Below are 26,362 nucleotides of genomic sequence, written 5' to 3'. Positions count from 1 at the left end.
AGAATAATTCCATTAAAGTCGCCCATCAATAAAATTTGGTCTTGTGCGTACTGGGTTATCAGGTCATGTAATTTTTCATAGAAGGATTTTTTCCCTTCATTGGGTGCATAGATTCCAACCACTATTGTCCTTTGTCCCAATATTTTAGTTCTGATAATTACAATTCTTCCTTCATTGTCTTTATATACTAGTTCTGGACAGAGACTGGGGTGGGCATAGATTACCACTCCCTTTGTTTTAGTTTTAGCAGAAGCAATAAATGCTTGTCCAAGCACCTGTTTCTCCAAGTATTTTTTATGCTTTGAAGCTATATGGGTTTCTTGTAGGCAAATTAGGGAGTATTTATATTTCTGTAGATATTTGAAGATTCTGGCCCTTTTAGTTTTCTCATTCAGTCCATTTACATTCCAAGAAATTGCTTTTGCCATAATGTAGTATTTTTTAGCAAAATAAAAAGTCTATAGTTTAGTACCACCTTCTGCACCCTGTACCTCTTCTTCTTCCTCTTCTTCTTCCTCCTTCTCTCCAGGTAATTCTTTAAGGTCCATTTTATTTTTTCTCAAAAATTTCCCCACATCTGCTTGGGATAGAATTGTCGTTTTCACTTCCTTATAGGTGAAAGCCAAACCTTGTGGCATAATCCAACGATATTTGATGCCATTAGCTTTCAGTATAGACACAAAGTCTTTGTAGTTATTCCTCTGTGAAAGTAGATGCCTTGGAATATCCTTCAGTAGTATAAGAGAGGAGTCTCCTGCTGACACTGGATTTTCATAATGAATCTTCATAATCTTGTCTTTAACTCTGGTGTCATAGAACACTATCATCAAATCTCTTGGCTTAGATCTTCTCATTCTAGCAGGTAGTGGTATCCTGTATATTCTATTAATGGCTTGTTTTAATTCTTGTTCATCTATCTGAAATAAGTAGGCCAAATTTGGTATTGCAGATTCTTTATTATCTCCCATCATATCTGGAAAATTGCGTATACGAAGGTTGGTCTCTTTCACTCTCATCTCCATCATTGCCATTTGATTTTTTGCCGCCATCTGATCCGCTTGTATTGTTTCAATCTGTTTTTCTTGGCTTGTTAATTTTTTCTTTGTGTCCTTGTGCTCATCCATCACTTTCTTAATTGATACATCCATCGCTTGCATATCTGTCTTCATAACAATCATTTGAGTTTTTACTTCTTTCAAGTCTCCAGTGACCACATCCAACTTCTGATTAATAGCTTGGGATGCTTGACCAAGATTTGTCATCATAGAAGTCAACTGTGCCATCTGTGTAGACATCTGTTCAAACTGTTTATTTGTTGCCTCAGTTTGTTTAGTTAGCATATCCTGTAACTTTTTTTCCATGGTCGAGGTTTGTAAAGAGTCCCTTAGTTTAGTATAGGCAGGGCTATGTAGTGAGCCAGAGCGGGGTCGAGACATTTACATTCAAAAAAAGCTGGTAAAATACATGTCCACCGACAGGGCCTTTAAGGTGCTGGTTAAAAGATGATAGTTCAAAGATCAGCCTAATAATTTTTTCGGGTTGAAAAGAGTCGAAATTGGCTTTAAAATTGCATTTTAAAGTTTTAAAATACCAGTGAGTTTTTTCGGTCGCTCTAGATCGGATTAATCAGGAAGTAAACAGGAAGTTACTAGTGCTGCAGACCTTCTATCGCCTCTTCTCGATGGTTATTCCTTCAGGGATGATTTGAAAGTAACTCGAGTGCGACGGATATTCAGTCCCGCGGCTACTTCCTGTTGTTTTAGTTCCAATGATAGAGAGGGTGTTATGGAGAGTCTTCCGTTCCAGGCACTCCCTTACTGCAAACGTGGCAGGAATTCGCCGGAAAATCAGGAAGAGAAATCACCCTCCCCTTCCTTCGGACCTTCTCATTGGTGATAATTCTTGTCAGTCTAAAAGGTATCCTTCCGACTCTTTGTTATGGTTTAGGCTGATCGATCCGATAAGGCTCCTGTCGCTAATCCCGATGACTAACTCAGATCAAACTTTTTCAGTTCGGATTATGGAGGGGTGGGGGTCCCAGAAATATTCTTATCAGCCTCCCGTCTGTTCAAATTTCTAGTAAGTAGACGAAGAGTTCTTTTGTACTCACTTGGGTGTCAAGAGGTGAGGTTCTTTTCTTTATGTAGTCCTTATGTTGGTATTAAGGCGGTGGAGGGTAGAGCTTGCTGCCAAAGTTGCGTTTTGGCGATGTCCTTCCCTAGTGCCCTCGCAGGACCGGCGTCTAGGACTCCGAGGGGCTTAAAAAAGCCCCCTCAGAGTACCTAGGAGGTCAAACCGCGTTTGCGGGCTGCAGGGAGTTCCTGCTTTCCAACCCACTTGCAAGGGTCGGATTGGGGTATCTATGTACCCCAAAAATAACGCAAACTTGGATTTCTCCCAGGACAACCTGGGGAAATGGAGTGCTCTCTCCAACGGCACCACCGGAAGTCCTTATCTGTGCAACACTCTTACCTGCTGGGCCTTGAAATATTTGCGCTTAAAATCCTATTTCCTGGTCCCTTGCCTTCCAGCAGCAGTTTCAGAACACAGATCTCTTTTCTGGGGTTGAACTAAAGGTAGAGAAAAGTGGGATATAAAAACCAACTTTTCTTTTTCTTGGCAGGAGTTTGAGTTGGTTGACCTGTGTCTGAGCACAGTTGTGATTAGGGTTGCCAGGTCCCTCTTTGCCACCAGTGGGGGATTTTTTGGGCGGAGCCTAAGGAGGGCGGGGTTTGGGGAGGGGAGGGACTTCAATGCCATAGAGTCCAATTGCCAAAGCGTCCATTTTCTCCAGGTGAACTGATCTCTATCGGCTGGAGATCAGTTGTAATAGCAGGAGATCTCCAGCTAGTACCTGGAGGTTGGCAACCCTAGTTGTGATGGATGTGCCCCATGGTTGGTTCCTTCTTGAATCTTCCACCACAGCTTTCCTTCATGGGACATAGAGGCAAACTTGTCTTTTTCCATCTCTTTTGGGTCATCACTTTCAAGAGGAGCAAGAGTGTTTCTTTGCTATTTTTTAAATTATTTCGAATGCTTGGTGTGATTTGTAAGCTTATGTTGGAAATCTTGTGTTTGAAAGGCAAGATAAAAATATTCTAAGCAATATCTTTGCTTCACTTTCTGGACTTTGTCTGATCTGTCTGCAAACTGCTGAGCTCTGAAAGCGCAACATCAGAGTCCAGTTGAAGGAGCTGGTTGCTGTGAGATTTTGGAACAGCAGAGTGGAAAAACAGAAAACAGCCATGTGCCTCTGCGCTGTTGGTAGAGAAGAGATTTCCCCCTATTACCATTGCTGTACCATCAGCAGGGAATAAAATGGCATTTAGAGAAAGAAAGCAATTAACTTGGCTCCTTAGCAGTAATCAATGAGGAGAGGCTTTAGAAAGGTGAGGTGTTGAATTATTTATGCCCGTCCAAATATGTTCATCTTGAAAGCCGTGCTGAGTTAACATTGCACGTGGGAACTGGAGCGGAAGAGCAGCATCCCATAATCAGGGTAACACTGTCTTTCCCCCCGCAGGTGAACTTAAATCTTAGGCCTTTTATGCATTAGAAGTTTGTGCTGGGTTTTGCACTCCGCAGATGCACAGTTTTCTGATCCGAATTCTCAAAGCTCTATGCATGGGGGCTTTTTGCCGTGAAAAGTTCCAGGTATACCTTGTTATGCATCCTGTGTGTTATGCATCCTGTGACCTCCTGGAAGAGACACTTCTAATATTTTAAACCTCCAAACTCTCTCTTCCCAGCGAGGTATCACCTTTCTAGCTGGAGGGATTGTGTGTGTGATTTGACCATCTCACTGTATCCAACCAGGCCTGCCATTTGTATTTGTAAAGCGTTGTTGAGTGAGGTTGGTGACCAATTCCCCCCCCCCCGCCCCGTCTGTACTCAGCCAAGAAAGATAAAAACTTTTTAAAACTCAAGGAGAAGAAGAAAAATGCGTCTCTCCAGGGAAGGGGCTGTGGCTCAGGGGAGGGGCTGTGGCTCAGTGGTAGATCATCTGCTTGGCATGCAGAAGGTCCCAGGTTCAATCCCCAGCATCTCCAGTTAAAGGGAATTGGCAGGTAGGTGATGTGAAATACCCCAGCCTGAGACCCTGGAGAGCCGCTGCCGGTTTGAGTAGATGAAACTGACTTCACTGGAACAAGGATCTGAATCAGCATAAGGCAGCTTCATGTGCTCATGTGTTCACGCCACGGTTTAGCTGACTGAGTCACTCTGCTTGTGGCTGCCTTGCCTGATGGTTTGCCGCTTTGCATTATCATTAGTCCATTTACTCTTGGCAGCAGAGAAGCGGAGGACTTTCCTGCTCCATAATTTGCATGAACCTTCGCAGCAGGCTGTTCCCCTGCCAGGTGCCAGTTTCCCGGGTACTCCCCTTTTCCTTTCTGTTTCCCTGTTTCCTTTCTGTTTCCTTTCTGCTCTCACCTGAGCACCGGCGCAAAGCATGGCTCATTCCGACCCATCAGTTCATCACCACCCTCTGATTTCCTCCCCCGGCCCAGGGAAGATCTGCGCCTGTTCAGAGCTGGCAGGAATCCAACCAATGCAGCTTGTCCCCAAAATTTCTCATGAACAATCTCCATCTGTTGCGTTGCCCAACATGTGTACCCTGTTGTCCATAACAGTCTCCTCCCTTGTAGGATTTCCCAGCCTAATATGCCTTTCCTTTCCAAAACAGCTTGGCCTTTTTAAAAAACTCCCATCTTTCAGTCCTATGCAGTGGGTAGGAGTTCAGCCAAGTCTTCTTTGAAAAAAAAAAGTGATGTCAAAAATGATGGCAGTAATTGCCTTCATTACTGCCTGTTGTGTATCCATAAAAGAGGCAGGAAAGCAGAGAATAAACAGAGGGCGCCTGTAACCTCCCTTCCTGTACAATTCCCTCTTGTCCCATTATTATGCTCAAGGTGACCCTGGCATGACCGAGCTCAGCTGTAGGGGGAATTCAGTGCCAGGGCTCAATCTGTGAATATAGGAACTAACAGATTGGTATGCTTAAATGAGAACATTTTGGTCTCCCTGGGGGCTCTGTTTCTGACCTGAGAGTCGCAATTCCTCAAGAGAAGGACTTCAAAGGCAGACTCCAGTGTGAAAGTGCTGACTGGGATTCATTAAGAAGTTTCACAGTGTCTCCCCCACTGGGCTGAACAGGGATGCTAGACCTTTGGTTGTTATTCTTTAAGAGGCACACGGCTCCTGTTTATCTTTTGCTGCAATAGATTAATGTGGAATACACCACACAATTTGTTGCTCCCCATGGCTAAATAATGCAGAATAAATAATAGAAAATAATAGAAAGTGGAGAGTAATTTATGCACAAATTGGGTCGATTCAGTTTTTCATGATGCACAGAATTTTCATGAATAGGGACTTAGGATTTTTATATCACTATAACTGTTAATGATCTTAGCAAAACCTGGAACCTGTTACAAATGATACAGCAAATGCTGCTTCAAGGTGACAAAACTGGAGATTCCACAGTCTCCTTCAAAGCCAAAGTAAAAGTACATATCGAATGAAGAATCCCCAGTAGAAAAACCAGTCATTGACTCAAGGGAAATAGACAGAACAAATAGTACTGTAGGAATTGTAATTTCCTTGAGGTTCATTGCTTGTAAAGAATTACGGTGGCTTCACTGTTAATTTTTTACAGTTCCTATTAATCTGTTTTACAGCCTGTATGTGATTGCTATGAAAAATTACTTCTTGAGTGAATTACATGGCCTGGCTGTTCAAAGGCGAAACTTTAAATGCAAACAAAAATTTTGTGAAAAGTGAATGCTGTCCCAAGAGCCTCTTTGAGCTCTGAACATTTTGAGTTTCTGAGGAAAGCGTGAAAGGTATGGCCAGATCTTATGTGTCACATGTTGACTCTTTATTTGTACACAGTTTCCCATGCTTTTGCCCCACACAAAATAAACTGCTTTTCATATACACTCTTAAGATCAGGATTTAAAACTGTTAGAATAGGGAAAAGGGAAAAGAAAAATCCAGACCAAATCCTTGCAGTACTCTATGAAGACTAACTAAAATGGCACAAAACGGAGCCTTGGCTACTCACCGTGAGGGCTCCTCTTCCGAGGCGAAGGGCATCTTTATCTGTGGGTGTTTTCCTGCTCTTTCCAGGAGGCAGGACCAAACTTTACTTCCTGTCCCCTTGGCGGGAAGACCGCCCTTAATCTCCAGTTACAGGCTTGCCCAGCTACTTAGAGAAGTGTAAAAACGTTAAACTGGGAACACTGTACAAACAGGTAAGGTTAGGAAACAGGAACCACAATGCATTATAACAAACATAGACCCTGACTGAACCTGGAAGGTTGACGGGTGAACTGATACTTTAAAAGGTAAATCGAGGTGATTAACAGGAAAGTGAAATGATAACGTATCCTGGTCCCTCTGTCATCCGTTTTAGCCCGGGTGGGTGAGATGCCCTTCACCTCGGAAGAGAAGGCGCCCTCACGGTGAGTAGCCAAGGCACCGTTCTCCTCCGAGGCAAGGGCATCTTTATCTGTGGGACTTTCAAGAGCTCCCTATCTGGGTGGGTTAATTCCCTTCGTCCACCACATGTTGGAGAACTCTGCATCCAAAGGCCGCCTGTGCAGAGGACCTGGTATTAATTTTGTAGTGCTTGACGAAGGTGTTAACAGATGACCAGGTGGCAGCGCGGCAGATCTCCTCGACTGGCACCTGTCTGTTGAATGCTGATGAGGTAGCCGAGCTACGTAGTGAGTGGGCTGTAATACCGTCTGGGACCGGAACCTTGGAAGCTTTATAGGATTCCACTATACACCACCGCAAAGTGTAGCTGATGGCAGCTGTCGACATTCTTAAGCCCTTATTGGGTTTGGAGATGTTGATGAACATAGAGTCCGATTTTCTAAACTCAGCCGTTCTGGCAATGAATATGCAAATAGCTCGTCGAAGATCCAAGGAGTGCCAGGTTCTTTCGGCTTGGCATGATGGTTTTGGACAAAACGAGGGCAGAGAGATCTCTTGGGATCTGTGAAAGATAGAGTTGACCTTCGGAAGGAAGGTAGGATCTGGTCTCAAGTCCACTTTTTCTTTGAGGAATACGCACAGGCCTTTGTTGATTGATAGTGCTGGTAGCTCTGAAACACGTCGAGCTGAGGTGATCGCAGTTAGGAATAGGACCTTCATCCGAAGGAACCTCAAAGGTACCGTTCTCAGAGGCTCAAAGGGGTCTGAGGTAAGAGCCTTTAGGACAAGATTAAGTTTCCAAGTGGGGAAACGGTGTATCGTAGGTGGTCTAATTTTAGTAACCCCTTTTAAGAAGGCAATGATGTCATGGTGTTGAGAAGTAGGGACGCCTTCTGAGAAAGGAATGATCGTGGATATTGCTGCCACTTGGCGTCGGAGAGTGGATGCAGATAGCTATAAGCGTACTCCTTCCTGTAGGAACTCTAAGATCTTGTTGACTCCCGGGTTGAGGGGATCTACCTTTTTTCTGTGAGACCATCGCACAAAGGCCTTCCAGGACGCGGTATAGATGCGTCTGGGAGCTGGCTTGCACGCCTCCAGGATAGTGCTCACGACTTGTTCTGAGTATCTGCAGTCTAAGAGTCTCCTCCGTTCAAGACCCAGACGGTCAAACAGTACCATCGGGGGTCTAGGTGGACTAGTGGACCCTGCTGCAGCATGTTCCGGGTGATTGGTATTGATAGTCTGAATTGATAGTCTGCACAGAGTGGTGAACCATGGTCTCCGGGGCCAGAATGGGGCTATTACGAAAACCTTGGCCTTCTCTTGCTGGATTTTGTGTAGCACTCTGGGGAGGACAGGTAGCGGCGGGAAGGCGTATAGTAGCTCCTGAGGCCATGGGTTCAGGAGATCATCTGTTCCCTCTGCCTGCAGGCAGAAGTACCTGGTGAAGAAGCGTGGGACTTGGGGTTGATGGCCGATGCAAACAGGTCTACTGTTGGTAGTCCGAATCTGCGAGTGATGGTCTGGAAGGTTTGTTGCCCATTCGCCTTCCTCTATGGTTTAGTGGCTTAGCCAATCTGCCTGGATGTTTAAAACTCCCCTGATGTGTTCCGCCCTCAGTGATTTCACATTGAGCTGAGCCCATTGGAAGATTTGCGAGGCTTCTAGGTGCAGTTGACCTGGTGCCTCCCTGCTTGTTCAGGTAAGCCTTGGTCGTCATATTGTCGGACCTTACCAGCACGTGGTGGCGTCGGAGGTCTGCGGTGAAGGTCAGTAAGGCAAGTCTCACCAGAAGATTGATGTGAAGGTTCTTTTCCTGCGTGGAACAGAGTCCCTGGGCTACTTTTCCGTTGAGGGTGGCCCCCCAGCCTTCGAGGCTGGCGTCCGTGAACAGTTGTAGAGGGTCCTCGGGAATATACTGCTGACTCTTCCCTAAGTTCAGTGGATTGGCCCACCAGCGTAGGCTGTGTTTTACCTTGAATGTCACCTGAATTAACCTGACCCTTTTGTGGGTAATGTCTCTCTGAAAGGGACGGAGGAGCCACTGTAGTGGTCTCAAATGAAACCTCGCCCATGGGACTATGGCAATACATGATACCATGAGTCCCATGAGCTTTGTTAGGGACATGAGGCGAGACTTTTTGCTCCGTATTATGGAGGTCACTAAAGCGACTATTTCCCCCATCATCTGAGGGGGTAGGGAGACTGAGTTCTGTATAGAATTTATTCGGACTCCCAGGTGGGTAACAATCTGGGAGGGTTCCATTGAGCTCTTTTCTAGGTTCAGCAAGTACCCGTGCTCCTGCAAAATCTGAATTACTCTTGCTGTGTGCGACAGGGACTGCTCCCGAGATTGGGCGCAGATCAGAATATCGTTCAGGTATGGATGTACCTGGATGGATTCCTGTCTGAGAACTGCTATGATGGTGACCAGGACCTTTGAAAATACCGGGGGACTGATGATAGACCAAAGGGGAGGGCCCTGAATTGGAAGTGTTCCTGAGCATAAGCAACCATCTGTATATGGAATGTATGGATATATGCAGATAAGCCTCCTTGAGGTCCACTGCCGTCATGAAGGTTCCAGGGAGGAGGGATTCCACAATGGAATGCAAGGTTTCCATTTGAAAGTGTTTTTTCTGCATCCTTTGGTTGACGTATTTTAAGTCTAGGATTGCCCTCCAGTCCCCATTCCTTTTGGGGACCGTAAAAAAGATGGAGTAAACTCCCTGGAACCGTTCCTGCGGTGGTACCGGTTCTATGGTGGCCATCTGTAGCAGATGTAAAATGTCCCGGTGGGTTCGGGAATGCTTTTCCCTCTTTAAGGGGAGTGGAGAAGGAAGGTATCAGTCCGGTGGTAGGGCAACAAATTCCAAGAGGTATCCCTTGGAAATTGTTTGGGAGACCCATTTGTCCAGGCTGGACTGCTCCCACCTGCTTGTGAATGCCTGCAACCTTCCCCCCAGCTGTAGTGACTTGACGTCACTGGGCATTGGTTTTTGAGAACTTGTCGGACTTGTCCGATCTGGGTTGTTGGCCCTGTCTGTTGAACTTTCCGCCTTTACGAAAAGGTCTGTTGTTGCTGTTGTTATTCCATGTTCCCTTTCTGAACTCAGCCCTGTATCTAAAGGTTAAGGACTCGGTTTTCCTATCCAACTGATCCCTTATGGAGCCCGCTCCATCCTCTGGAACCAGCCCAGGGGTCTGTAGGTCAATTATCGGGGCTTCCACTAATGGCACCTTAAGAAGATTCATGGCATGAGGCACTAAGGTGTATAATTTCTTAACACCGGTGGGGATCTGTTTGCCTGAGGTTGGATTTTTCCACTTCTCTTTAACTGCCCTTAGGAAGAACTCAGGGAAGGGAACAGAGTTACTTCGGGTTTGCTTCCTAGGGAAGCATTCCTTCACCCCCTGTTTACGCTTTGGGGCAGGCTCATCTGATGTTTCCTGTTCCTCGTTAAGATCCAGGGCTACTAGTGCCTTGGTCAGTAGACCCTGGAAGTCTTCCCCTGAGAACAGCCTGGGCTGTTGCTCGTCTGAGGGAATGAGTTCCTCGTCGGAGTCAAATTCGCCCTCCTCGCGTTCCTCTGGATCGGATTCCTGATCAGAGGAGAGGGGTTCAGCTTGTACTACCATAGTATGAACTGTGGCCTTTTTGGCTGCTTTGATGGGCCATTGGCTGGTAGTAGCTGGAGGGGATATGGGATCCTCCTGTCCTGCACTGAGGGGATGGGAGGAGGAGGAAGCTGGAGAGGACTTGTGCACCACCCAGGGGAAGGGGGGGAAGCCTCATGTGGAACGCCTGAAAGGCCTGCCACTGCCTCTGGAGGGCCAAGTTGACTAGATCATTGGCCTCCTCACTAGAATACACACGCCGGCCAATCAATTCGTTTTTTGGGGGGGTGTTGCCATCTCCCGACGGGAGCGATCCTACCAGTAATCCTCCCGAATTCGAAGGCTGCGCGATGCTTGCAGGCTGAACCGGGATCACCCTTTAGGAAGGCGCCAAGTAGGTAGGACTAGAGGGACCAGCTCTTGGAAAGGGGACAAATTTGCTGAAGCGCTTTTTTCTTTTGTGCGCCTGTAGCAGCGCGGCTTTCGACGCGGCTTTTTGTTGCTTTTTCTTCTGCTGCACCGGAGGTGCGGGCTCCTTGACCCCCGCGGCTTGTGCCGGCGCACCTTTTTCCTTCCCTAATGTCCCGCAGGCGCGGCCATTGGGAGGGCTGTCCCTCTGGGCGGCATGGACCAGCCCGCTCTGATAGTCTTCCACCGAGAGGACATCGTCCTCTCTCCCGGCCGCAGCGTCAGCCATCTTGGCTCTCTATAAGCCGATGCCGGCTAGCGGGGAAGGGGAACGTAAAGGGAGGGGTGGGGGGGTCTGGAGGGACAAGGTACACTGAGGCAAATACAGAGACAAACGACTACTGACAAACACGCTCAGGACAGGGATTAAAGTAAGCTAGATCTAAATCTCAAACCGGAGCTGTACAAAGTCACTGCTCTCCTATTAAAGGCAGGACGGAAACTGGAGATTAAGGGCAGTCTTCCCGCCAAGGGGACAGGAAGTAAAGTTTGGTTCTGCCTCCTGGAAAGAGCGGGAAAACACCCACAGATAAAGATGCCCTTCGCCTCGGAGGAGAATAATGTTCTCCAGAATTCTTTCAAGTTCTCCAGAACTCTTCATCAGGCTGCATGTCAAACAAACAAACAAACAAACAAACAGAGGTGTGGGTAGGGTTGCCAACCTTCAGGTGGCCGATGGAAATCTCCCGCTATTATAGCTGATCTCCAAGCAGCAGAGATCAGTTCACGTGAAGAAAATGGCCACTTTGGAAGGTGGACTATATGGCATTGTACCCCATTGAAATCACTCCCCTCCCCAAACCCTGCCCCCCTCAGGCTTCATCCCCAAAATCTCCAGGTGTGGACAGGGGGTTGGAAAGATGTTTCAGGGCAGGCCATGATTGTTCGGGCTTTTGTTCGTTCCAGTTTGGAGAATCCTGTAGACCTAGGAGGCCTTGGGGTGCAGGGCAGAGCTGATATCAGGCACCCTTGGCCATGTAGGAAGAAGATGGTGAGAACAATGACAACATGCATTGTGGATATAAAAGCCAGGGACTGTCTAACATCACAGGGGACAGAGTGGTCCCTTAAAAGGATTGAGAGCAGAACAAAAATATGTAAGCCCTTACAGTAACTGTAGTGGAGGTTTATGTTATTTGATGGACTGCACAGGGACTCAGTGGCAGCCAGTCAGTTTTCTTCCAGTTGAGGTCCCCCTTTCTGTCTGCTAAATCCCAGTATGTTCAAGGTAGACAGAAGTTCCAGGTTGCCCTGTTGATCCAGAGAAAACCTGGAGATTTGAGGAAGGAGCCTGGAGCGGACAGGGTTTGGGGAAGGGAGCAGCCTCAGTGGGGTATAATGCCACAGAGCCCATCCTACTGTTGTGCCTAAAAAAACCGTTATCCCGATAGGTCAGATCAAAAGATAATGCACTGGAGATCAGGAAGTAGTTTTACAGCTATGCCGTTTAATGGTACCAATTTAAACAATACAAGCTGGTATCAAGTCTCTCCAGCCGAGACCCCAGAGAGTCACACTGCAGAAAGAATCACACTGCTGTTCTCTAAGCATCAAGCTTTATAGACTTCTAACCATAAGGATACTTTCTTGAATCACCTCACAAGCTGTCATTCTTAAAACAAACAGTCTCTGTAAAACCAATGCAAAGCAATTCTCTCGCAAAGGTCTTTGTAATAGAGATAACACGGCTATATTGCACATTGAGGAATGTTTGTGTATGTGCTTTATGCAAACTGAGTGAAGAAGGAAAGCAAGAGAAGACAGAGGGGGGGGGTTTCTTGACACGCATTTATCTACATGGGCGTCACGTCTAAAAGGGGAATTGCTGCACCTGTTCATGTACACAGACAGTTAATAGTGCCACAGGTAAAATACCTTTATTGTGGGCACTTCACTCCAAAGCAGCCATTTTCTCCAGGGAAACTGATCTCTGTCAACTGGAAATAGGGTTGCCAGCTGTGGGTCGGGAAATACCTGGAAATTTTGGGAGTGGAGCCTGAGGAAGGCGGGGTTTGGAGAGGGAAGGAGTCCAATTGCCAAAGTGGCCATTTTCTCTATCGGCTAAAGATCAGTTGTAATAGTGGGCAATCTCCAGCCACCACCTGGAGGTTGGCAACCCTTCCTGGAAATGAGTTGTGATTCTGGGAGAACTCCAGGCCCCACTGGGAGCATGGAAACCCTGACAGTGGGGTTACTTTCTTCACTGAGGTATCATGCATTTAAGGAGCTGCACTTCCATTGGAGATAGGGATGCCAACCCCCAGGTGGGACGTGGGGATCCCCTGGAATTACAGCGCACCTCCAGACTACAGAGATCAGTTCCCCTGGAGAAAATGGGTGCTTTGGAGGGTGGACTCCATGGTGTTGTACCCCACTGAGGTCCCTGTTCTGCCCAGGCTCCATCCTAGGTTTGCCAACCTCCTGGTAGTAGCTGGAGATCTCCTGCTATTACAACTGATCTCCAGCCAATAGAGATCAGTTCACCTGGAGAAAATGGCCGCTTTGGCAATTGGACTCTATGGCATTGAAGTCCCTCCCCTCTCCAAACTCCGCCCTCCTCAGGCTCCATCCCAAAAACCTCCCGCCGGTGGTGAAGAGGGACCTGGCAACCCTACTCAGTCCCCAGATCTCCAGGAGTTCCCCCATCCCCACCGATGGCTAGGGGGGACCTGGCAACCCTAATTGGAGACTACCGAGCAGAGTCTTTCTTGCCTGGGAGAGAAGACTCAGAGCCACATGGGAGCAGCTCTTTTGAGAATTATGTCCTGCCGAGAGGCAGAGAAATTTCCTACATCATGAAGGATGAGCTGTTGGCTGCCCTTCGTCCAGCCTTCCTTGTTTCTCTTTTTAGGAAGGTGTTTGGTAGCTGACGAGGAAGGATTTTGCACATGCTGCGCTATTGCTGTGTTCACTATTCATGACATTTAGTGTTGTGCTTTTACTATTGTGTGAGTATGCTGTTTCTTTGTTATGTTAACACTAAGATAATACTATCGTATGAAAGGACACACAGTCAAGGTTATTTTACAGTAAAATTTCGAATATACACATGGGTTTATTTCCCATAGACCTTGTTTGACGTTCAAGTGGGGTGTACCTAGAATGCAGGTACCAGCTTTAATAGTTAAAGGCAGGCAGGCAGGCAAATAGATTATTTGCTTATTTATTTAAATGTTTACACCCCCTCTGTAGGGAACCTTCCCAAGGCAGTTTGCAAAATAAAAAATAATCAAATCATAAAACATTAAAAGTTGTTAATTAAAACCCATCATTTAAAAGCCCAACCAGAGCAAAATAAGCTATAAATAAATGAGGAGCTTAAAATGAATTCAACAGTTTTCTGGCTAAACACACAAGATAAAAATAGTGTTAAAGGTTTATTAAAAGGGTATTGCCCCAGTAACATGACCTCAATAGAGCTGTGGGTGATTTATTGCCTGGTGTCTGAAAGCAAGCTAAATGTGGAAAATTGATGCATTATATGTAGCAGATAGTTCCAAATGCTGAGCACCAATAACAATTTTATTGATAAATCTAAAGAACAGGGGTTTTTTCTTGCACATTATATGCCTTTTGCATGGCCTCCTTGACAAACCAGCATGGTTTAGTGGTTAAAGCAGAGGTCCCCAACCTTTTTGACTCTGTGGGCACCTTTGAAATTCTTACATGGTGGTGGGTGCAACTACAAAATGGCTGCCACAGGAGGTGGAGCCCACCACACGACATCAGAGAGTGAGGTCACGCGTAACTAATAGTAACTCTTCAGCATTTCGGGTAGAAGCTCTGTTTAACAGGATGACTTGTGAAATGAACGTATTGTTTAAAAATATTTTTTGCTTCACATTCAGATAAGCATTGAAATGCTTGTACTTTGGCACCTGCTGCCAAAGATATATATTTTTAATCTACACAGCCGGTCAGATCTCCGGTGACCTATCAGAAGCCCTGCCAGGCAACAGCCCTACCTGACCCGATCCACTTTCTAAAAACAGTTGGCACCCACCAGAGCAGGCATGGGCAGGCGCCATGGCCCCCCTGGGTTTACACTGTCAGACCAGGATCTGAGAAACCCAGATTTGAATCTCCGCTCTGCCATGGAAGCTTGCTGGGTGACCTTGGGCCAGCCATACAGTCTCCACATAATCTGCCTCCAGATGTTGTGAAAATAAACGGAAGAAAGGGAGAATGTTGTACATTGCTTTGGGTCCATGTTGAGGTCAAAAGCGGAGTATACGTTAAGTAAATAAAACAAATAAAATTTTGCATAATGTTTCTAGTGCTCATTGCATAACATTCTGGATATCTTCTAGTCATTCTTAGGCTTTTTGACTCCAGATACGTTTGGGAGCTGAAGGGTAGGGTTGCCAACCTCTGGGTACTAGCTCAGTGATGGTGAACCTTTTAGAGACCGAGTGCCCAAACTGCAACCCAAAACCCACTTATTTATCGCAAAGTGCCAACAGCTGGGCGGCGGGCAGTCCAGGGAAGGGGGGGCTTTGAAGATGGGTGGCCTTCATGGGGGTGGGGGGAGTCCTCATTGGGAAGCTTCCCCCGTCATGGAGGCCAGGTCTACCCATTGGTTTCTATAGAAGAGGGGCGGCGGCGGGGAAAGCGAGCCTGGCCCTCTCTGGGGCCAGGATCGCTCGGGAGGGGGGGCGGTGGGGGGGGGCAGGCAGCGTGGCGCAGTTCAAAGCCCCCGCCGCCCAGCTGGGCAGTCCCTTGGGCTTTGAACCGCGCCACGCTGCCTGCAAGCAGCGCCGCGCGGTTCAAAGCCCCCGCCGCCGCATGTGCCCGCAGAGAGAGCTCCGCGTGCCGGACTTGGCATGCGTGCCGTAGGTTCACCAACACGGTACTAGCTGGAGTTCTCCTGCTGTTAACAACTGATCTCCAGCCGATGTAGATCAGTTCACCTGGAGAAAATGGCAACGTTGGCAATTGGACTGTATGGCATTGAAGCCCCTCCCCTTGCCAAACCCTGTCCTCCTCAGCCTCTGCCCCAAAAATCTCCTGCTGGTGGCAAAGAGGGACCTGGCAACCCTACTAAAGGGAGTGCCCCTGTTTTAAGAACATAAGAAAGGCCCTGCTGGATCAGACCAAGGCCCATCAAGTCCAGCAGTCTGTTCACACAGTGGCCAGCCAGGTGCCTTTAGGAAGCCCACAAACAAGACAACTGCAGCAGCACCATCCTGCCTGTGTTCCAAAGCACCTAATATATTTGGCATGCTCCTCTGATCCTGGAGATTAGGTATGCTTCATGACTAGTAGCCATTTTTACTAGTAGCCATGAATAGCCCTATTTTCCATGAACACATCCACTCCCCTCTTAAAGCCTTCCAAGTTGGCAGCCATCATCACCACATCCTGGGGCAGGGAGTTCCACAATTTAACCATGCATTGTGTGAAGAAATACTTCCTTTTATCAGTTTTGAATCCCTCACCCTCCAGCTTCAAATGACCCCGTGTTGTGGTATTACGAGAGAGAAAAGCTTCTCCCTGTTATTTTGTACAGACTCAAAAACAGGTGAGTCAACTCCCAGAGTTTTGTGGTGATATTTAAACACACTCTCCAAGAAAAATCTGCACATGTTCCATAGCAGCAGCTGTTGCCCAGGTTCCATTTACGGCAATGTGGCTGGTGCAGGGGAATGTCTTGGTACTTTGTATTGTTTGTCACTTGCATGCAAGGTGATCCTAGTGTGTATTTTAGTAAGCTTTTGTGATCCTTACATGAAAAGCAAGTAGCCATGCATCTTTGAATATGGGATGTTGGATCATAAAGAATTGATCTGCTGTACACAATGCTATGACTACAACCTTGAGGCAGAAAGTTAAAGATCTAAACAAAACTGGCCTTTTCCCTTCTGATCTTTTCCCTTCTGATCTGATTGCATACAGATCCATGGTTCTTTTTCAGAAACAGAAAACGAATGGAGATCAGTATTTTTTGGTGGCTGTGCATTCCACAAAGTGTGCAGAATTGGTATGTAAGAGTGGCAGAGTTTGATTTAGGAAGGACTGGGACGTATTGTAATAGTTTGTCCTTTGCTGTCAGCAAAGTAATTGTATGTTCACTTTTTAAAAATAAGCTCTGGGCCAAACGTCAAGGAAAATTGAGTACTGATAGGGTTTGAGAAGGGGAAAAAGCTGTGAAGTGTTTACTGATATAAATTGATCTGCTGGTAGGCTGTGGCTGTTTAAATGTCCCTGGCTTGAAAGACAGCCATGAGTAAGGATTGCCTGCAACCTGGGAGCATGATGTTCATTAAGGTCAGTCGCCTCCACTGTGATCTGTCTCAACACATTGTCAGGTTCTCTTCCCTTGATCCTAACCCCCCATAGGCATTAACTTGTGCATTAGTGGAGGGTTATTGCATCGAAGTTTGGCGGTTGGTTGTGGAAATACGGCAAAGCATTGTGTACTCGGCTGCTCAGGCCCATGAGTGTTTCTTTACACAATACCTCGATGAAGGTTGTCTGCAGGTATTTAAAAAAAAAATGGTAGTAGGAAATATTAGTGCAAGGAGCAGAAGAGGATCATGGCATGGGGGCATAGAGCAAACATGTTAATTAAAACTGGGCTACAAGTAGGGTTGGGAGTGGAGCCTCAGAAGGGCAGGATTTGGGGAGGGGCCTCATTGGGGTATAATACCATAGAGTCCACCTTCCAAAGCAGCCATTTACTCCAGCTGAACTGACCTCTGTTGCCTGGAGATCAGTTGTAATAGCGGGAGATCTCCAGCTGCAACCTGTAGGTTGGCGACAATATAGGGTTGCCAGGTCCCTCTTTGCCACCGGCGGGAGGTTTTGGGGGTGGAGCCTGAAGAGGGCGGGGTTTGGGGAGGGGAGGGACTTCAATGCCATAGAGTCCAATTGCCAAAGCGGCCATTTTCTCCAGGGGAACTGATTTCTATCGGCTGGAGATTAGTTGTAATAGCAGATCTCCAGCCACCACCTGGAAGTTGGTAACCCTAAGGGGGAAGGAAGTTCAGGGGGGGCCTTCTTCCTCCCACTTGTTGATACGAGGTTGTTACATCACATTCTGGGGGACATCTGGGAGTGACATCAGTATGTTGTAGGAATCGCTGGAAACTTTCCAGTCCACCATTTAAGATCCTGTTCTCAAGCCCTGCTCTTTCTGTCCTGCCTGCAGAGGTGAGATGGGTTGCAACTAGAAACAGGACTTTGTCAGTGGTGGCCCCTCGCTTTTGGAATGCCCTGTCCCCTTGAGTCTCACCTGTCACCTACCCTCTCTCTTTAGGTGCTAGCCCAAAACATTTCTTTTTTTAATTGAGAATTTGCAGCTTTTTTTGGCTGTTTTGTGGTCTGCTTCTAGCCAAGGGCTCTTTTGTGAATAAAAGTTTGAGGTGCTCAAGATTTGTTTTATGCTGGATCTTCTGTTGTTTTAGTGGCTAGATTGGTTTTGTTGTATTGTTATACTTGTGAGTTACCATGAGCCAGTATCTTGAGAAGCAGCATGTTATTTTTCTAAACAAACAAACAAACAAACAAACTTGCTCATTTACTGTATCACATTCTTTAAACATCATATTTAAGAAACAGCATGTTTATTAGTTTGGTGCCCATCTGAGTCCTGAAAACATGTCAAACCATCTGGATCCAGAGTACACACTATATCATGGGAGTTATAGGCCATTTACGCACGGGAGGTTTTGCCGCTCTCTAGATGCGCATTTCCCCCCCCCCCTCCGAATTCTCCAAACTCAACAAGAAGCCCCCCTGCAGAGTTTGGAGAATTGGGGAAAATGTGCATCTAGTCCATTTAAGAATGGGAGGTTTTGCCTTGGATTTGCTGCTCTCTAGATGCACATTTTCCCCATCCACATTCTCAAAACTCAACAAGAAGCCCCTATGCAGAGTTTTGAGAATTCGGATGGGGAAAATGTGCATCTAGAGAGCAGCAAATCCAAGGCAAAACCTCCCATGCATAATTACACCTAGAGAACGGTACATCCAAGGGAAAAACCTCCCGTGCGTAAACAGCCATAGTCCCCATCCCCCCAGTCAGTAAAAACTGTAAAATCTGTTCGTCTGTCTAATCGATGTCTCTGCACTTCAGTTGCTTGACTCAATCATGACCATTGGTGAGCCTGATTTCCCTGCTGTGCAGATGAAAAAGTAGCAAAATTAGTCTTACCCACCAGAAACTGCACAGCCCATTGTTCATGTCAGGCACTGAACAGTAGGAACTGGATGAAATGAGCCGAGGGTCTACTTACGTGTAGGGTACAGAAGTTGAAAATGTGTTGGCCATGAAGTTCTGAGCGCAGTTAGGGCCAAACTAGATGCCTGTTTCAGCACTGTAAAAGGCTCCCGGAGGGCAAGATTGCCTGTTGCTGCCGAACTGATCGGGACCTCGCGACAGTAATTAAATGGCTACGTTCTCCTGTAAAAATGGTGCAATTGGCGACAGATTAGCCTGTACCTGCCGTCATGGCTAGTTTGGCCCATCTGGACTTCTGTGCGTGTGTCTGTGTGCTCTTGTCAAATGTGTTTAAAAACTAATATAGTTTCCTAGCATACTATTGGCTTAGAAAAGATTGTCCTGTTCTTTGCCACACACATTTGACGCCAGCAAGAAAGAACTCACAAAAATCCTGTTCACAAAAGCAAATCGTAAAATTAGTTTAAGGAATTCAAAAGTCGCAAGTACTTGTACTGTAGGCTACAAACCATCTGGATCCAGAGTAGTTCACACTATATCATGGGAGTTATAGGCCATTTACGCACAGGAGGTTTTGCCGCTCTCTAGATGTGCATTTCCCCCCCTCCGAATTCTCCAAACTCAACAAGAAGCCCCCCTGCAGAGTTTGGAGACTTGGGGAAAATGTGCATCTAGTCCATTTAAGCATGGGAGGTTTTGCCTTGGATTTGCTGTAGCAGGTTCTTTTGGTTGTTTGGAATATGTAGTTTAGTTCTTTTTCATTTTCTTTTCAGGTGATTTTGATCCTTACCAAGTATTACCACACAGATATGGGCAAAGTATTGGAAAGTTCTTTGTGGAGGTAAGTTTATTCTTGCAAATTTAGGGCTTTTCTGTTTGTTTGTTTGTTTGTTTGTTTTGGTCAGCTCTGGCCCCATTCAGCTTTGGTTTATGCTCTGATTTTCACGTTTTTTTGTGTCTTTAGTTATCACTTTTTTTGTTTTTTTGTTCCCCGTCCCCCCCATTTCTTTTGCGACCACTTTTATTTCAATCATTTTCTGGAAGCCGATTTTTTAATCATCTTTTCCCTCGTGCATGATGTTATTGTTCGTTTTCTTTGTCCTGCCCACTCCCATCCACCTCCAGCCCACTTTTCGGTGATTGTACTGTTATCGTTGTCAAAGTACTTCCTTTCCTTCCCTCAGTCCTGAAGATGAGTGGTTTTATTTTTGATTTTTTTAAAAAGTTGCTAGAATATTAATATATTGCTATACTGTAATGATAGGTCATGTAATGATAGGTCAAGCTTGACCTATCATTACAGCAGTATATTGATATTTTAGTGCCATTTTCAAAAAAATACAGTCATGATATCAATATGCCGATATAAGCATGCACATAAAATAAAAAGGGGGGTTGCTGTGACGCCACAGATGACACTACCGATGATGACAGCACCCTTTCTTGAAAATCCTGATATTTGAGGCATGCACAAAAGAAAATAAACTGACTCCACAACTGTGAAAATGCACAGGAAAGGCAGAAGGACTGTGCCACAACCAATTCTAATGCTTGTTGACCAGCCACTAAGGAAAGTCGAGCATGCAGAAAAGCCCTTACATTCTTTGCTCCAATATGAAGCAAGAAAATCTTAAAAGGGCATTTAACCTTTTCTTCTTTGGAAATATCAGGAAAAACTGTAATTTTAATTGTGAAATGAAGTTACTGGTTTCTTTTTTTTAAAGAGAAGAAAGTACGTATATGCTCCCAAGTTCTTTAATATTGCTGAAAACATTCGCTCTAGCCACTATTATTATTTTCCAGAGGCTTTCTTATTTGTTTCAGCTGTGTAATCAAATCAATAGGAAACTAGCTCAGGATTTGGTATGCATTTATTTATATTTGAAATCTAGAATACTTAAACTTGTTTAATATTGTGTGTGGTGTATTGATTTACTTTTTAGAAGATTTATAAGCTTTGCAGCCCAATTTTGAAGTAAGTTGTAGTCAGTTTAGTGAGAGTAAATGCACATACCATTGCCGCCTTAACTGTGATTAATTTTTAAATTTGATCAAATGTGTGCGCATGCTAGGGATGCCAACCTCCAGGTACTAAACAATTGTTACGTATGCTGAAAAACGTTAGTTAGGGAGAATAAACAGCACCACAGCTCATATAATTAATAGTATGCAATACAATTCTTACAGTTTTTAGAATTAAACTAATAAACAACCAAATGCAGAGAGACAAGTTCTATAACTAATTTAATGCAAAAACAATATCTATATGGCTTGAAGTAAATATCAGCCTAAAATAAATTGAGGAGTCCAACAGAAAACTGGTTGAAATTCACCAAATAACTGTCCAATAAAGCTGGTTAACATTCACCAACAGTTCCTCCTGGCAACACAGTTGCTTTTCCAGTTCTTCAATCTAAATAATCAGATTCCAAGGCTCCAAAATCAATCATAGAAGGTCCATATGAAATAAATATAAATGTGAAGAGTAACGAACAACAAAACGCCACTTCCGGAGTCTGTGTACGTTTCGCAAACTTGCTTCATCAGTTGTGCATTTGTTTGTTAAGGAACAATATTTCTACGGGTACAAAGACCTCTGAAAGAAAAACATTACATGAAGGAAACAACAATCGCGGAAAGAGCTCAGCATTTATACTTAAAATACAAAAAAATGGCATCAGTTCTAGCTTACCAATAAGCTGACCAGCGACCCTCACGGGTATCACACTTAACTCTGAAGGCTGGTGAAGCAGTAAATCTGCTTCTTAGTTTTAAAAGGTATTCTAGCCCTGCCAGCTGAGGAGAATCTTATACTTTACAAAAAGCTAGATAGGTCGAACTCATTGTTCAATCCTGAGGGGGACAACGTCTTAAAGAGATAGATGTACCTTAATTCTTGCTGGTGTAATATTTTCATAATATTCTCCTGGTAGTATCGTCTGGATCGATACTGCCATAGTGCAAAAAAGCGAATGTCATTTTCAGAATGACCGAGTTTAAGATAATGTTCAGTGAGCGGAGCCTCCATTATCTTAGAGCGGATCCTCGTACGGTGTTCATTGATACGTATTTTTAATTGGCGTGACGTTGAGCCAATGTACATTTTTGAACACGGGCAAAGGACCGCGTAGACGACGTTTTTAGACAAGCAATTTGTAAAATTTTGGAGAGTAAACTTGAAATTATACTGTGAGGCACTCAGTTCTTTAATAGGAAGACTCAATGGACATAAAGCGCATGCGCCACATCTGAAATGGCCCCGGATGTTAATTCTAGGTTTCTCCACTAGCCTATCTGTCCTAACTAGATAATTACGTAAAGACTTAGTTTTTCTTAGGCCAAATGTTGGTAAAGCTGTACAGCCCGGAACACCGTCCAAGATATGCCAATGACGGCGAACTATTCGTTGTATCTCATGCGTAAGATGGTTAAACTGTAAGGACGCAAAAATGCCAGTAGATCTCGGGTTTTCTTTTGCAGATGGCCGAAGTAATAATTCTCTCTGTTGGCTGTCAACTTTATCAATGGCCATAGAGATAGTGGCCTCATCATATCCTCTCTGCATAAGATTAGAACACAAGTCCTGTGCAGCTACACGAAAGTCGTGCGGGTCAGTCGAATTCCTTTTTAGCCTCAATAGTTGGCTGTATGGTAAATTACGCCGCAAATGCAGCGGATGACAGGAAGTAAAGTGGAGGCCAGCTCCAACATCAGTTGGCTTCCTATATGGCTTTACGGCAATGGTATCTGAGTCGGTCCTAAAGACCATCAGATCTAAAAAAGAAATCGTCCGTGCATGGTAGTTCCCCGTGAATTTGAGGTTAGGGTCCATTGAGTTCAGATGAAGCAGCAAAGTATTATAGGCTTCCACGGAGTCAATCACACAAAATAAATCATCAATAAACCTGAAAAAATATAATACATGATCCTGAAAGATCGAATCTTGGAACAAAAAATCCTTTTCAAAAGAAATCATGTAAGTATTTGCCACAGACGGGGCGCAGGCGGCGCCCATGGCTACCCCCCGTGTCTGAAGATAGAACTGATCACGATATCTAAAAAAGTTGTTCTCGAAAATGATATCAACTAAACTTAACAAAAAATGTGTGGGCACACTCTGGTCCGGTCTCTTGTGGAGGAGTTCCTCAATGATATTCCGAGCCTGCTCTAGGGGAATGTGGGTATAAAGAGAAGTAACATCAAAGGTGGCAAAGATAGCTTCTACTGGAATTTCTTTGTGTTCAATTTTATTGATAAAATCTCGTGAATCCTTAATGTAGGAACTAGTATCCTTGCTAAAGGGTTGCAGGAAGTAATCAACAAATCTGGAGATAGGTTCCAACATACTACCAATTGCCGAAATAATTGGGCGACCCGGTGGGTTAGTCAAAGACTTATGCACTTTTGGTAGTGAATAAAAAATGGGAACCCTGGGATACTGTACTATAAGAAAATCGGCCAGAGCTTTGTCAATGTAATTAAGAGATAATCCCTCAAAGATCACAGTCTTTATTATCTTCATGACCCTACTGGAGGGATCCATAGGCAAAGGTTTGTAAAAATTACTATCTCCCAATTGTCTCAAATTTTCTAAGTCATAGGACGACGAGTCCAAAATCACCAGGGCTCCGCCTTTATCAGCCGGCATATAAACAATAGAAGGATCCACAGAGATTGTTTCCAATATTTTAAGTTGCTGTGCAGTTAGATTCAATTTATCATTATGCCACCTCCTTCTTTTCTCAAGCTTATCGACGTCTCTCAGCACGAGGGACTGAAAGGTGTTAACCAAATGCCCAGGATTTTTTGGTAAAAAGGTGGACTTATTCCGAAATGAACTGAACTCCTTAGAACCTCTGTCTTGCCCCTTAAAAAATTCCCTAATCTTAATATTGCGAAATAATTTGTATAGGTCAACCCGCGTCTGAAAACCTGAATAAATGGGTGTAGGGACAAACCCTAACCCTAAATTGAGAATCTTCATTTCGTCAGTGGAAAAATCACGTGAAGATAGATTAATCACGAAGTTATTTGCTGTTTCCTTCGCGGACCCCGTTGCGGTCCCGGGGTGTAAGAAAAATCCCGTCGGCCAGACCTTAAATGGTACGAGGAGGAGCCAAAGGATCCGCCACTCGAAATACTTGATCCGCCTCTTTCTCCAGAGGAACCTTCTGAGTCAGACTGTCTATCCTGGACCCCACCCTTAAAGGGACGGGGTCTGTTCTCCTTATTGGTCCAAAAGTAGACCCTATCCTTCAAGTAGTCATCCTTGTCCCTAAGTAGTTTCCGTTTTTTGTACATTTCAATATCTGAACTATATTTACCCAAATCCTTTTCTATCTGTTCTATTTGCTCAGTAAAAACCTCCTCAGTGACAGAGGTCTTTAATTCGTTTTTAAATTTCTCAGCCTCCATTCCAGCAATATCAGCTTCTTTAATAGACCTTTCGATAATTAACATCATTAAATCATAAGAACATTTGTTTAAAATTGCCATCCATTTACTATTGAACTCCTTATCCCCACGGTATAATGCCGGTGATTTTTGAACTCTTAAACCTCTAGGTATAATCTTATTTTCAACATATTCAGAGAGTGTTACAGCATGTGATTCAGATCGGATTTTGCGTTTCAAAGAATTCCAAACTTTGGTCATATCTACATTTGCAGTTTTTTGTGCCATGCTTTTTTTAGGTAACATTTTAAAGATTCTATCTTTATCAGCATCTGAATAACTAAACATTTCCATATTAAAGAGCCAAAGTATAGATATACTAAACAATTGTTACGTATGCTGAAAAACGTTAGTTAGGGAGAATAAACAGCACCACAGCTCATATAATTAATAGTATGCAATACAATTCTTACAGTTTTTAGAATTAAACTAATAAACAACCAAATGCAGAGAGACAAGTTCTATAACTAATTTAATGCAAAAACAATATCTATATGGCTTGAAGTAAATATCAGCCTAAAATAAATTGAGGAGTCCAACAGAAAACTGGTTGAAATTCACCAAATAACTGTCCAATAAAGCTGGTTAACATTCACCAACAGTTCCTCCTGGCAACACAGTTGCTTTTCCAGTTCTTCAATCTAAATAATCAGATTCCAAGGCTCCAAAATCAATCATAGAAGGTCCATATGAAATAAATATAAATGTGAAGAGTAACGAACAACAAAACGCCACTTCCGGAGTCTGTGTACGTTTCGCAAACTTGCTTCATCAGTTGTGCATTTGTTTGTTAAGGAACAATATTTCTACGGGTACAAAGACCTCTGAAAGAAAAACATTACATGAAGGAAACAACAATCGCGGAAAGAGCTCAGCATTTATACTTAAAATACAAAAAAATGGCATCAGTTCTAGCTTACCAATAAGCTGACCAGCGACCCTCACGGGTATCACACTTAACTCTGAAGGCTGGTGAAGCAGTAAATCTGCTTCTTAGTTTTAAAAGGTATTCTAGCCCTGCCAGCTGAGGAGAATCTTATACTTTACAAAAAGCTAGATAGGTCGAACTCATTGTTCAATCCTGAGGGGGACAACGTCTTAAAGAGATAGATGTACCTTAATTCTTGCTGGTGTAATATTTTCATAATATTCTCCTGGTAGTATCGTCTGGATCGATACTGCCATAGTGCAAAAAAGCGAATGTCATTTTCAGAATGACCGAGTTTAAGATAATGTTCAGTGAGCGGAGCCTCCATTATCTTAGAGCGGATCCTCGTACGGTGTTCATTGATACGTATTTTTAATTGGCGTGACGTTGAGCCAATGTACATTTTTGAACACGGGCAAAGGACCGCGTAGACGACGTTTTTAGACAAGCAATTTGTAAAATTTTGGAGAGTAAACTTGAAATTATACTGTGAGGCACTCAGTTCTTTAATAGGAAGACTCAATGGACATAAAGCGCATGCGCCACATCTGAAATGGCCCCGGATGTTAATTCTAGGTTTCTCCACTAGCCTATCTGTTCTAACTAGATAATTACGTAAAGACTTAGTTTTTCTTAGGCCAAATGTTGGTAAAGCTGTACAGCCCGGAACACCGTCCAAGATATGCCAATGACGGCGAACTATTCGTTGTATCTCATGCGTAAGATGGTTAAACTGTAAGGACGCAAAAATGCCAGTAGATCTCGGGTTTTCTTTTGCAGATGGCCGAAGTAATAATTCTCTCTGTTGGCTGTCAACTTTATCAATGGCCATAGAGATAGTGGCCTCATCATATCCTCTCTGCATAAGATTAGAACACAAGTCCTGTGCAGCTACACGAAAGTCGTGCGGGTCAGTCGAATTCCTTTTTAGCCTCAATAGTTGGCTGTATGGTAAATTACGCCGCAAATGCAGCGGATGACAGGAAGTAAAGTGGAGGCCAGCTCCAACATCAGTTGGCTTCCTATATGGCTTTACGGCAATGGTATCTGAGTCGGTCCTAAAGACCATCAGATCTAAAAAAGAAATCGTCCGTGCATGGTAGTTCCCCGTGAATTTGAGGTTAGGGTCCATTGAGTTCAGATGAAGCAGCAAAGTATTATAGGCTTCCACGGAGTCAATCACACAAAATAAATCATCAATAAACCTGAAAAAATATAATACATGATCCTGAAAGATCGAATCTTGGAACAAAAAATCCTTTTCAAAA

The 26,362-nt window shown here is 44.5% G+C and overlaps 1 protein-coding gene across 1 annotated transcript in view; it reads left to right on the top strand.

Moving 5' to 3' along the window:
* Positions 1 to 26,362, top strand: part of SORCS2 (sortilin related VPS10 domain containing receptor 2) — a 211,845-nt gene that overhangs the window by 25,780 nt on the left and 159,703 nt on the right. The window contains exon 2 of the mRNA XM_056862280.1: positions 19,486 to 19,553. Within this exon, the coding sequence (XP_056718258.1) occupies positions 19,486 to 19,553 (68 nt within the window). The remainder of the gene's footprint in view (positions 1 to 19,485; positions 19,554 to 26,362) is intronic.

The sequence above is a fragment of the Euleptes europaea genome, chromosome 17 (genome assembly GCF_029931775.1).
Source record: "Euleptes europaea isolate rEulEur1 chromosome 17, rEulEur1.hap1, whole genome shotgun sequence".
Taxonomy (NCBI): domain Eukaryota; kingdom Metazoa; phylum Chordata; class Lepidosauria; order Squamata; family Sphaerodactylidae; genus Euleptes; species Euleptes europaea.
This window is presented reverse-complemented; position numbering and strand designations above follow the sequence as displayed.